The following is a 13,472-nucleotide window of genomic DNA, read 5'->3' as shown; positions in this document are numbered from 1 at the left end:
CAGACGCTTTTCTTTCCAAGCTCCTTAGAGTAAAAAGACAAGCTTCTTATGAATCCTTAGCTTTTTCTTTTAGGAGTCTTTAAAGACACCACTTGAGGTTTTTTTCTCTTTTTAAATCATGCCAAGACATGACCCCTTTAAATCATTATTTAGTGTCAAGATGAAGGTAAGACTGATTTTATAATTAGAACCCCCCCCCACACACACACACACACACACACATGTTCCATTTTCTTCATCTCAAACTCTATCTCAGTCCAGTGAGCTCTGACTTCACAGTAAATTAGAATCAGGTTTTAAGTTGTATCTTTATTGAAAACACAGGAAACAAATGCAGCATCTTCCAAAGTAATATTTACAATAATATTAATATTTACCCAGAGTACAGTTGTGTTTATGCATACAAATAGCAAATCGCTAAATATTTATGTTGAACCATATCTGAGTCATCATTATTACCGGAAACATTCCAATATTGTTTCAGTGCTTCTTGGAAGAAAAGATTAGACAGAGAGAGACGGTTACATCTGTGCAGCATGTTGTTCAGCGTTTTTTATGCAAGGGGTGTTTGTGGACGTAGACAAAAAGCAGAGATGGGTTAGATGTGTGTGCTCGTGCACTAGCCTGTATGTTTTCTGTAACATAGCTTTCTTAGCTGTGTGTATGATAGAAGAAAAGCAGCAGGTAGACCATCCATGACCAGGAGTTCTTCAGAAGCAGGCTTACAGCTGAGCAGCTGAGAATATTATCTGCCAAAGAAGAAAAGTGGGTTCACACAGACCTCTTAATATTTGTCTTCCCCTCATGCCCACTGCTTCAGATCCACCCATACATGCGCAATTGCCAGTACACTTACCCTTCTGAACAGTGATGTTTTCACCCTGCCCAGATATTTTGCACAGGAAGGTGGTGTTGTCTGAGAGTTTATCTCTGAAGTCGGACAGCGTCATTCTGTAGCCGACGGGCTCCAGCTCCTCCACTCTGCTTTTGTCTTTGAACAAGTTATTTGCTGATTCACCGGACACATTGGTGTTAATGGTCTCCTGCCTGGGTCCGATAGACCACGAGAACTGATAGGTGTTGATTTTATTAGGCTTGGGCTCGATCAGACAGTCTACTCTCAGTTCCTCATCATCTTCCACGCACACGGTCATACGCTTAGATTTTACTGGAATGAGCATCACTGGGACAAAAAACACAAAATTACATACTTTGTGAAGCAGTTTCAAACCTAAGCATTCAAGTGCTTTTTTCCCTCCTCGACAGTAATATTTCCTAAAAATGTTTCTCACCTCCCAACACTCCATATACAAATAGAGACTTAAGCATGTTGAAAAAGTCCCATCCACCTTTAAACAAAAAAAAAGAAGAAAGAGGAAACCTGAGGACAAAGAAAGAAAGAGCAACACATAAATTGTAAACAAGCTTGCAGTGACGCATCAAATTGTATTATGATCTCTGTGGGTTGGGCTCTCTGGGTACATATGAGGTCAGGTTGGGTGAGGTCATAACAATATTTCTAGTATGGATTTTGATTTAAAAAACAAAAACAAAACAAGGTTAAAATGCTCTGTCCTCTGCCTACATCCACAACTTGATCCACCTGTGGCAAAATCTAATGATGATGCAGAATAAAAAGAGGATGACACGGTTCTGGTTTTCCCTTGTTTGTTTAGCTAAACTGTTTCTCATGCCTTTCCAATTACATTGAAACACTTCATATTTATCATTATCACAAGCATTATCATTTTAATCTTAAAGGTTAAAGCCTGTTTATCTCTGCTCGCAGCTTTTGCCTCCTATCATAATCTGGGTATTTCCACAGTCTTGCTCATCTAGTACCATCCAGTGACCCAGTCCTCACATATAGTCCCTGAAGGTGCAGATGAACATCTTCTTGGGGTCTTACCTCCTGCCAAGGCTGAATGATGCAGCAGCTTCTTCCTGCGTGGTCTCGTCTGGCTGTGGAGCTGCAGGAGGTCACCTCAATGTGCTGCACCGCAAAGCCCGACAAGTCTGAGAAGAGATGGAGCAGCACAGAAATGTGGAGGGAGAGTGGGAGGGATGATGGTTGAAGAGAGAGTGCTGATTCGTCTTTCTCCTCTGCAGTGCCTGACGAAGGACATCAGTGGGCAGGCTGTCTATGCATGGAAAGGAAAAACTCAGTCATCATTTTTACCAGCACAGTGTGAAGACAGTGAGTCTCCTCCTCTGGTCATCTCACTTTTCTCGTACATTCTGAGTCCTCTCCTCCTAATTTGTCCTTCATTTTGTTATCTTGTACTCTCTGTCTGATTTACTCTTCTGCAACATTAATGACTTTCAACATGATGAATAATTCTTTTAATGCGTTTTATGTAACAAGAATATGACTATAACCTTACTGTACTGATCAGAGGTATGACACAAATTATTTTGCAGTATAGAGAGAACACACACACACACACACACACACACACACACACACACACACACACACACACACACACACACACACACAGGCTAGAAATTTCTAGCACCAGTTACAGTGACTCAGGGTCTCCATCCAGAGGCCAATTCAAGGAATTGCACAGACTGATGCAGATTTTATATAGTGCGCTTCTAACGTGACTGTGCTGGGTTTCCTGTATATGGACTGATATAGAGACTGATTTGTGAAGGGCCCTGCTGGGCACGCTATATTAAATTGCCACAAAGTAGCTACAAAGAAATGTAAAACAACTGATATTAGACACATAATGTCATACAAAACACTGGCAAAACACACAAAACAACAAAGAAAAGAGTAAAAATGATCCAAATGAAACAAAAAGTGATAAAAGTGGGACAAAAAATAGGTGCAAATGACCACAAAGCTACAAAGATTTGTTACAGATGCAGAATAACCGAAGTGAGACAAAAACTGTGATGCAAAATGAGCAGAGATGGAAAGCAATTAAAAGCAAGTAACAAAGTAACTACGAAGACATCAAATTAATATTAGAGTACAAAAATAAGTTTAAAGAGATGTAAAATGATCCCAAGGTTACACAAAACGTGAACAAATACACAATGTGAAACATAACTCTTTAAGTGTGGGTGTCCTCAGTCGTTTTTGGTTCCCATGTTCATTTAATCATCTGTGTACATATCAAATATCAAAAGTACTGTGTAAAAATGACAATATGGAAACCATCTGCATCATCCACAGTCTGATATTCAGAGAGTAAAAACATAAGGAAACTTCTAATCAAACTTCTAATATGAACATTTTTTTTTTCGATACTTTTTTACTCTCTTCGCCTGTTTTCATGATCACATGGGATTGTGCAGTTCCCAGGCTGTAAGAACACATCTGGACAGGTTGCTTGTTGCTCAGATGATAACACTGGCAGATTATTAAAATTCATACTATAGCTATAGTCCACTTACAGCTGCATGAGCTGAAAGCATTGACCTCACAGGACAGTGCTGCCTCTTTCCCTTAAATTTTCAATTGCATTCTCAGTCTTGCTTCCTTATATGCTGTAATGTTGTAGATTCAATTTCGGGTGCCTTTCTGGAGCTGCCCTCTGCAGCAGTCACCCTGGACATACAGGCAAGGGTTTAATACTTCATTTTGTAATCATTTCACCGTGATGCAGACTCGTTCATACAATTAATGTTATCATTAAATAAAATTTGTTAAAATTAGTTTATGTCATTTTCTATAATGCAGGGATGGGTATTTCAGCATATTCACATATGACAGGAAACTATTGAGTCATTTAGTCTTTCACATTCTCGCCATGAATTACTAGGATTTAAAGCAGTTTATTTTTTGATCTTGTCTGATATAATGCTGTGCAAAACTCTTAAGCCACCCATCATTTATTTATTATTGCACAGTTTTAAAAAACTTCTTGAAGGACATTCAAAGCTTCTTTGGATATTTGGTTCCTTTTGTCTTCTTCTCTGTCAAGATGATCCCACAAACTCTAGGAGTACTTTTGTACATGGATAATTCCACCAATTTTGACATGATATCCAACACTACATCCAGACTCAAACAATGACAGAGTCTCCACTATGCTTTACAGATGGCTGCAGACATTCACTGTTGTACCTCCCTCCTGACCTCCTCAGTAACTGATGATGATTTAAACTGAGAGTTTCAAATTTGGATTAATCACTCAATAAGACCTGCTACCACTGATTTTCAGATAAGTCCTTGTGGAACTTAGCACACCTGTTTTTTCTCCCTGTTTCCCTTCTTTAAGAATGATTTCTTGACAGTTGCCTTAAGATCATTTCTGACGAGGCTTCAGTGAACAGAAAATGGATCTGCTTAAGGTCCAGATGCATCCAATTTGTAAGGACACGTTGCATGTTGAGATGTACCAAGTTTTTGGCTAATAGCTCGTCTAAACTTATTGATGTGAAAATACAATTTTGTGTCTGTTAAACTATGATATCTTGGCATTTTTTTGTAGACTTGACTAAAGAAATGAGAAACAAATGATGTGTTTTTGACAGACAGTTAGTAACAAAATGCATAAAGTTGGTTCTTTGCTAAGTTGCCTGTTATGTGTGGACACAACGCTGGTTCATCCCCTGAGTTAGGTGCTTTTGTATGGTTGAACGATTCATTGTACAGTACACGGACTGGATTAAAATGGGTGAAAAAGAAGAAAGACTTTAGAAGAAGTCTGCCTTCTTAAAATATAAATATATATTTATATACATACAGGAAAATATAAAGTAAAATAAAGAGACAGCACAAATCAGTTGGAACATTTTTTTCCTGCAAAACCTAGGCTCCATTATTATTAACTGATTGCTTAATTCAAAAGGTAGCATACAGTATAGACTACAAATGTAACTGTGGCTGTATCAATGTGTGCGGTTTCAGCTCACTGTTAAAGGAGGGTTGGCAGGGGTAAGTCCCCCCGGACCACAATTGCTGAAGCTCTGCTTCTGTCCGAGCGCTTAATTGCGTCAACTGAGAGTGCTCATTTAAAATAGGATGTACACACTAACAGTTTACGCTGCTCAGCCCTCACACAGTGGCAGATATCTGTCAGGCGGGACTGGGGGTAGGCTCTCTCGGAAATAATCTGCCCACGCGTTAAGCTGCTTTATCCCCGCCAAGCCTCGGTCGGACAGAGACGCCGCAGCTCCGCTCGCAGTCACAGCCTCAATTAGAAGAGGGGGGCAGAGAAAGGAAAAGTGACCAAAGGTGCGGAGCAAGTTTGAGAAATCGTTTTCTTTTTTCAGGATAACTGTGTGAATCAGAAGTGTGCGCTGCTGTTTGCTCGGATACATGACTGGACTCAGACAGACGCTCCTGAAGTCGAACCTACTGCTGTCTGGGAGGCAGGAGGCGTAAAACAAGTTAACAGAGGGAATTTAATAGCCACAGCCAGACGCTGGCAAGGGTGGCATGGGCATGGAAAAGGCTGGAGTGTGGATATTCCTGATAACAGCTTTTTTTAATCCAGGTGAGCTACTCTGCTTTTACAAAAGCCCGTTAATTAATGTTAATGTGAGCCCGGTTCTGCTCAACCAGGTGAAAGAAGTGCTGTGTGATCATGCGAATTTTGATGTCGATCCGCTACCTGTATTGCCGACACCAAAACCTATACTTTGAACCTGTAGAGGCAGCTGTAATTTAAGAGATGAATCAGTCAGTTTGCTAATTCTGAACACAATTTAATGACTACTAAATCACTGTGATTTTTACTTTCTACGATAATTAGTTAACAGCATAAAAGCACACATTTCAGGTTCATGTACATCACAGTCAACATAAAAGGGTTCATAAAGTACTGGACTGATCATGCTAATATCAATTCAGTACCAATACTAGCATTGGTTTCGATACTGCCGATTTTTGGATTGATCTGCCCAACTCGAGGTGAAAATCATGATTTCTCCGCTCTATGGCGATCCCAGTGAATGGGATGAAGTCAAAAAAACAAACTCATTTAATATAAACAGGTTAACCCAAAAGATAGAGAACTAACATGATTTTCAGAGCTTTATGATATTTATAAACCCTTTATAAAACAGAGAATTAACACATCTCTGTTGTTTTATTAATGCACTCTTATTTTGGGTTGCCAGGTTGTGGATGGTTATTACTTCTGCTAAATATTAGTGCATTTTTGTATGCGTATACACCAGGTGGATATATTAATACCCATTACCATTAATTCTAGCATCATAAAGAGTTTGCATGTTGCATTAAAGGCAGATCTTTTTTTCCCCACTGTGATTGACACGTTCACAGCCTGAAACTCCACTCTCATCTGCCCGTTTAAGTCTTTTCATCTGTCAAACTACAATCAGCAGTGATCAACTCCACAGGAAGTTGTACACAATGTCAGCAGGTGCGCTGCTGCAATCACACTAAAAACACAGGTGCCAGCGGAGAAAGTGTGCCACATATAAATGTGTGTATGTGTTTGGATGAATGGAGTAACTCTTGCTTTACTGTAACAGGTGCAGCGGTGTAATCACACTAAGCCAGGGCCAAACATACAGCTGTCATAAGAGTTGTGGTCTTGTAATATTGAAGCAGAGGGTGGGTGGGTGGGACCGAGGTATATATATTGCGTAATGGCAAAAGCTATTGTGGCTGCATATGGACGCTGAGCTGCTTGGACATCTACTGTGATTGCTTTTTTCGCTCGTTCAGTGATAAACCCCCCAACTCCTGTGTGAGCTGAGCAGTAGTTTGCCTGTGTGCATACATGTGTTATTAGTGAGTATGAGGCTGGTGCATGTGTGCAGGATTGTCATGCTGAAGGCCAGAGCTGTGGATTAGAGCAGGGAGCAGAAGGGTGTAACAAGTTGATTGCTGCCAAGTCCCAGCCGGCTGACTGTTGCTGCAGTGTATCTGTCTTTTCTCTGGGCTCATGCAGACTCAGAGCACCTCTGCAGGTCTGTCAGATGGTGTAGGGTGTCACCAGGCTGATGTGAGTGCTGTCGCCACACTGTCCCCCCCTTTTGGAATATAAAAGTTTGAAATCCGTGTCTGCGGACTGACACAAAAAAAGGCTGAGTGAGACCAACAAATAGACATCCTCATGAATTCTAGCATAATCCACTGTCCACAGCTGGAACACACAGACGCTACCCCACAAAAATAATCCATCACAAACACACAGCCCGTCTGTTCCCTCCAGTTTTTTTTCCTTTCTCTTCTGTGTACCCCTTTCTCATTAGAGTCTGCAAATATTACGGCTCCCCCCCGCCGTCCCCCATTGTCTCTCAAACATTTGCTCTTCCTTCACAGATATTTTCCTCATTTCTCAGCATCTACCTCCCCCTCTTGGCTCTGTGTTCTCCTTTCATGTCTCAAACACAGATGCAGCAGCCATCATAATCCTTCATGAACTGCCCGCTGAACACCGGCCAAGCGTACTCTCCACGTTCCTGCGCTGCCACAGGGATTACACACTCGCATAGACACAAACATGTGTGGGTGTGTATTACACGCGCACAAACACACGTGCACACAAATTCCAAACAAACACAATGAGAGCTTATAATCGATCTGGGGGGAAATTAAAGAGAAGTTGTTGTTTTTTCATTTCATATTAGACAGAAATGGGCTGGAGCTCACACAGTTTAGTAAATGGAGTAAATGGAGGTCTACAAGTCAGTTTGATGCTGTGCAACCTTTTTGTTGGTGCTGCTGTGTGAATTTACATATAGTGGCATATATCATATCATATATGTTACTGTCAGGCCACCTGTAGTATGCACAAGGCAGGCTTCGGTGTGAGTGTTGTGTGTTTTTGTGCATGAGCACTCTACCTTTTAAAGAGGGCCTCTTTAAAAGTCTCACTATATTAGTTTTTTAATATCTGATTGACTTGAAATTTTGAACTTTTTATAGTAAATTTTGGCATAAAAAATGGACTTAGTGTCAGTCAAACCCCCAAAAAGAGAGAGGGAAATAGTTTGGTTTTCCTCTTTTGCCAGTTTAATCAGTCAAATGATTTTACAATGTGAATATACAATAATAAAAAAGAGACACAAATAGAGTGTATAATCCCCGATCAATCACAGATTTGATGGCCTAAAGATTAAACTGCTAATCTGTCCTCTTCCTCTGTCACATCAGGTCAGTTTTTTTCTTCTGGGTAGCAAAACACTGCAGCTTACTGCAGAAATCTTTATTAACAGAACCACGGCAGGTGATGAGATCAGTCTGAGTTTTTTTTAAACTCTCAGACACATGTTTGTAGTTACTTTATCTCTTTGGTATTGAGTTTGATCTCTGTGAACCAGTCATTCACAGAGATAATTTCATGAGTTAACCATAAGTCAGAAAGTTGTTTAACTGCAATTGAATGTTTAACTTGACCAAAATTGTAAAATAATTTACTGCTACCATAACTACAGATTTATGGCTACTGGTTGCTGCAGAGGTACTTTAAATTTAATGTATTGTCACATTAGGTCATTGTTTTTCATTGGTTTTGTGGTTTCAGACAGACTTTAGGAGTTGTTTTAATTAGAGTTTCAATAATTAGCAATCTCTTTAGGGCTGTATTTTACTGGTTGCTTACAAAAGGTTGGTGGGTCACTTCCAGCCGGAGACACAAATCCCCTTTGGGGTTGTGTCAGGAAGGGCATCCGGTTTAAACTGCTGTCAGATCAAACATGGAGAGCGACCTGTTTGGGCGACCCCTTGTGACAAGGGAACAACGGGGAAAAAAGGCAGCTCTAAAGAAAACAGAGATCAGCATTTTTACAGGAACTTAAAGTAATTACAGCAACAACTTGTACAATAATAAAACTCATGCTTGAACTGTTAATTAAGAGATTGATCGTGATAATACTCTTCCTTTCTTCCTTATTTTTTAAAAGCCTTCTACAACACCTGCAGGCACCTCTATTTTGAATTGTCACACATACAAGAAAATGTTCAAATTAGCCTCTCACGTAATGGCGCAGAAAGATGGGGATATCCACTCAGGATGCGAGGGAAAGGTCCAGCATGGTCTGGCTGCACGTTGCACATTCAAGTGTGAAACAATATTGGTATTGTTTTGTGCTTTTCCCATGCTCTTCTGTTGCCCATGCAGTGCTGTTTATGGAGTATTGCCATGTGGAGCTGTGAGGTCATTTCCCATACTCTAAACAATGGAAGAATGTGAATGGACGCAATAGGAAAGAGGAACGTGGGAGAGATGTAGGGCAAATGAGATATGAGTGTGGTGTGTGTGTGTGTGTGTGTGTGTGTGTGTGTGTGTGTGTGTGTGTGTGTGTGTGTGTGTGTGTGTGTGTGTGTGTGTCAAGTTGGTCTATCGGTTCTTACCTTAAGCCCATAATGAGCTCAGCTGCTCAGCTCAGTAGGGGGTGCTATCAATGGGAGGTGTGTGTGTTAAAAAAAAACCCCACATAAGTGAAAGTGGGTCACGCCATGGATGAAGTTACAATTACACTTTTCAGTGTTACTCGCCGTGTTGTCTCATATTAACCAGATCTGATTAACAGTGAAAGAAAATTGCCCGGTTAAGTGAACTGCAAGAGCAAATCTTAAGCGGTGGGATAAGCAGCAGGTTAAAACTCACTGCTCGACATCTTTGGGGTTAGAAGCAGGAATAATAGGTACATTAAGCAGATCTGTGGGGTCAGGAACCTTTTCTCTAAAAGGAGTCATTTTCATGCATGGAGCTGCAAACTATATGTCGGTTCGACCCAGTATTTTGAGTTTCTTATGTTTTGGTTTATTTTTGCATTATGGATTAGTTCTTATTCTCTGGTGATACTGTTTTGATTATAATTATATTCTGATTCTTTAGTTATCCGATGATGATGATGTTGATGATGACGATGATGATTATTTCTGGTTTAGGTTTTGTTATCTTGCCCTCATGTTTGGTTTAGGTTGCCTGTGCTTAGTCTTCTCTGCCCGTATGTCCCTCTGTCTGTCCATGACATCATTATGCCTGTTTACGAGTCTGTGTCTCTGTCTGTCGTGTGCTTCCTGTTTTATTTTGTAGGTCTGTGTCCTATGTCAGTGCGTTCAGCTTTGTGCTCTCCCTGTCTCGTCAGTGTAATCAGCGTCAGCCGTGTCTCCCAGCTGTTTCCTCTTCGCTTCGTTCACCTCTTGTATTTAGTGTCTGTCTTCCCCTACTCGGTGTCGCGTCGTTAACGTCTGTTCACCCTCGCTTCCTCTGTGTGTTCCGTTAGCCAGCCAGCCAGCCAGCCAGCCAGCCAGCCAGCCAGCCAGCCTACCTACCTACCTACCTACCTACCTACCTACCTACCTACCTACCTACCTGCCTGCCTGCCTGCCTGCCTGCCTGCCTAGTTATTCTGTTCTTCCAGTTTAGTTAGTGTTTTTCTGTTCTGCTTCTTACCAGCAATAAAGCTGTGTTTTGAGTTACTTCCGCCTCAGTGAGTCCTGCATTTTGGGTCCTCTCTTCCTGCCTGTCTACACACAGACATGACACAGGCTTTTTCATGGCACCACCACCAGTGTATATGCCACAGGTTAACCTACCAGTATGCACAACCTCTTTAATCAAAATTATATTTTTAATGCTAAAATAGAATTACTGGGTAAAACTTTATAATAGTGTCACACCATTAAGTGCTATTAAGGTATTAGCAAGTGCTTTATTCATAATTCGGCTTTCTTAAAAGTCAAGTTTGTGACAGATTTCTAAAATATTTGTTTGTTTTTTTGACAGTTGGTCTAATAAATGTGTTAAGCAGTGTATAGTTAAGGCAAAGACTCCTTGTTATCTTTGGCATGAATAATTTCTTGTCACAGCTACTCGAAATGTGTTTCCGCTGCCACATTCGTTTCCAGTCCTAAATGTATTTAGCATACCTTAGCATAATGACTGGAAACAGGGTGCAAGAGTTTTCCTGGCTTATATAGCTGGCTTCCCAGCCCCACTGGTAGTTATGGTACAGTATATTTCCTGAACTGTCTGGCTCACATAAATGTCACCACACATTTCATTCTTCATGATTTTGCAGGCTTTTTCAAAGTTTTAAGTGTGAGTTTAAAGCGCTAACATATGATTGAGCACACCAAAAGATAAATGCTGTGGCATTAGTGAGTCACTTTAGGATCCTTTTAAATGCCATTTACATATTTGTTTATAATTCTTTAGCCATTAGTGGCATTTTTTTTGCGACAAGCTGTTATTTGTTACTTTTAAAAAACTTTGACTTGAAGTTGAAGACAAATGCTCCATTGTTACCTTTCTGAGGTGCTATATCATAGAATTACATCAAGTAAATGTACTCCATAACCTGTACTTATTCTTGTCGTGCTGTCAGGCCACAAAAAAAATTAAATAAAAATTAAGGGCTGTCGTAGACACATTCTTAATATTGTCATGATCAAATTCTTGTCAACAGTAAATCAAAGAAACAGCAGTTCTAATAATGATTTGTTTTTCATTTACCTAAAAACTGGACAGCCAGTGTTGTATCATAGTGATACAGATATTTCATTCTGCAAACACACAGCTTCTTTATTTCTGATGTTCATCTTCCACCAGCTGTGTTTCAATATGTTGATTACCTTGATTCATTCACTGGCAACACTTTTGTTAAAATTGAATAGGAGGTGATGGCTGAAATATTACATATTTCCATATTTAGAACAAGAATCATGCTTCAGGTTAATAATTATATATATATATATATATATATATATATATATATATATATATATATATATATATATATATATATATATATATATATATATAAGTGGGCTACTGGAACAAGAAGGCATCTGTGGGCAAGAGATGAAAACAGGGCATTGTTGGAATGCTACTACGCAAGTAACCCCGGCGGAAGGGGCTACATGAATAGGATGAGGGACCTATGGATTCTTCGATACCCAACATCCACAATGACGGCGAAACAACTAGTAGCTCAGTGTTCCAACATTCGAAAGAAGGGACTGCTCTCACAGCTAGAGATTGACGAGGTACAACACAAATGCTACGGCGAGGAGGAGTCAGGACGCCAGGTCAGGGGGGCGATATCATCACCCCCACCCGAGATTGGGTACATAGCCCCAAGTGCGATAGGAGAAGGATCGTTGAGTGCGAGAGGAACTGACCTGAAAAATAGGATCATGGCCAAGCTTGAAACCTGGATCCCCCGTAGCCGCTTACCAAGATTACGTGAAGTACCCTCAGAAGGTCTGCTAGATGATGTTAATGCAGCACTACGGGCAATACCTACAACCACGATTACCGACACTAACAAGCTGATCTACAATACGGCAGCAGTGATCAGTGAGATGCTTGGCCACAAGTTGAACAGCGACAAGGGGCAGTACCCTCCATGGAGAAGGAGGCTAGAGGGCAAGATCAAAGTAGCACGGAGGGAGGTTAGCCAACTAACGGAGTTGCAGAAAGGTGCGACAAATAAGGAGCCTAAGAAATACAGCAAGCTGTCCATACCTGAGGCCTTGGAAACTGCCAAGCAAAGACTCACAGCCTTGGCCAGCCGCCTGAGGAGGTACACCAGAGAGATAGAAGGCAGGAGAATAAACCAGCTGTTCTCCACAGAACCAGCAAAGGTGTACTCTCAGTGGCAAGGGAACAATAAGAGAACAGCACCACCAAGGCTGGAGACGGCGCAATACTGGAAGAGCATATGGGAGAAGGATGCAACCCATAACGGCAATGCTCAGTGGCTAGAGGATCTGAGGGCAGACCACAGCGACCTCCCTGAACAGGGTCCAGTAACCATCACAGTGGCAGATATCCAAGAAAGGGTCTCCAGTATGAAGAGTTGGACAGCACCAGGGCCCGACATGGTTCACGCCTACTGGCTGAAGAAGCTGACTGCACTCCACGAGCGTCTGGCAGCACAAATGAACCAGCTGCTAGTTAACGAGAGACACCCGGAATGGCTAACTGAAGGCCGGACGGTCCTGATCCCCAAGGACCCCAAGAAGGGACCGGTCCCCTCCAACTACCGACCAATAACCTGCCTCAGTACTACATGGAAGCTCCTGTCAGGCATCATATCGGCTAAGATGAACAGGCACATGGGTCAATTCATGAGCGGGACACAGAAAGGAATTGGCAAGAATACCAGAGGCGCAAAACACCAGCTACTGGTAGACAGAACAATCAGCCGAGACTGCAAGACCAGACTGACCAACCTGTGCACTGCCTGGATTGATTATAAGAAGGCCTATGACTCAATGCCCCACAGCTGGATACTGGAATGCCTAGAATTGTACAAGATCAATGGGACCCTAAGAGCCTTCATCAGGAACTCAATGGGGATGTGGCGTACAACACTAGAAGCCAACTCCAAGCCCATAGCACAAGTCACCATCAAGTGCGGGATCTACCAAGGAGATGCTCTGTCCCCACTGCTGTTCTGCATAGGCCTGAACCCCCTCAGTGAGATCATTAACAAGACTGGCTACGGATACCGACTACGGAAGGAGCAGTTGTCAGCCACCTCCTGTACATGGATGACATCAAGCTGTATGCCAAGAG

General features: G+C 41.5%; 2 protein-coding genes across 3 annotated transcripts in view; one reads left to right on the top strand and one right to left on the bottom strand.

Annotated features, from left to right (window-relative positions):
- Positions 1-289: 289 nt before the first annotated feature.
- LOC101487592 (uncharacterized) lies at positions 290-2,056 on the bottom strand. Of its 2 annotated transcripts, none has more exons than XM_004564074.5 (4): positions 1,910-2,056; positions 1,293-1,349; positions 857-1,183; positions 290-749 (listed from the first exon to the last, which is right to left on the bottom strand). In XM_004564074.5, exons 2-4 carry the CDS (start codon positions 1,327-1,329, stop codon positions 652-654), a joined length of 462 nt encoding a protein of 153 aa, XP_004564131.1. In that variant the 5' UTR covers positions 1,330-1,349; positions 1,910-2,056; the 3' UTR covers positions 290-651. The 2 variants fall into 2 exon arrangements, with proteins under 2 accessions (XP_004564131.1, XP_004564130.1); XM_004564073.6 differs by having other exon boundaries at positions 1,293-1,381; positions 1,910-2,055.
- Positions 2,057-5,028: 2,972 nt separating this feature from the next.
- nectin1a (nectin cell adhesion molecule 1a) overlaps positions 5,029-13,472 on the top strand; it is a 30,622-nt gene continuing 22,178 nt past the window's right edge. The window contains exon 1 of the mRNA XM_004564072.5: positions 5,029-5,459. Within this exon, the coding sequence (XP_004564129.3) occupies positions 5,402-5,459 (58 nt within the window). The 5' untranslated portion in view covers positions 5,029-5,401. The remainder of the gene's footprint in view (positions 5,460-13,472) is intronic.

This window comes from Maylandia zebra, linkage group LG10, assembly GCF_041146795.1.
Source record: "Maylandia zebra isolate NMK-2024a linkage group LG10, Mzebra_GT3a, whole genome shotgun sequence".
In the NCBI taxonomy this organism is placed as follows: Eukaryota; Metazoa; Chordata; class Actinopteri; order Cichliformes; family Cichlidae; genus Maylandia; species Maylandia zebra.
Note: the sequence above shows the minus strand (reverse complement) of the source record. Positions and strands in the feature narration are given on the sequence as shown.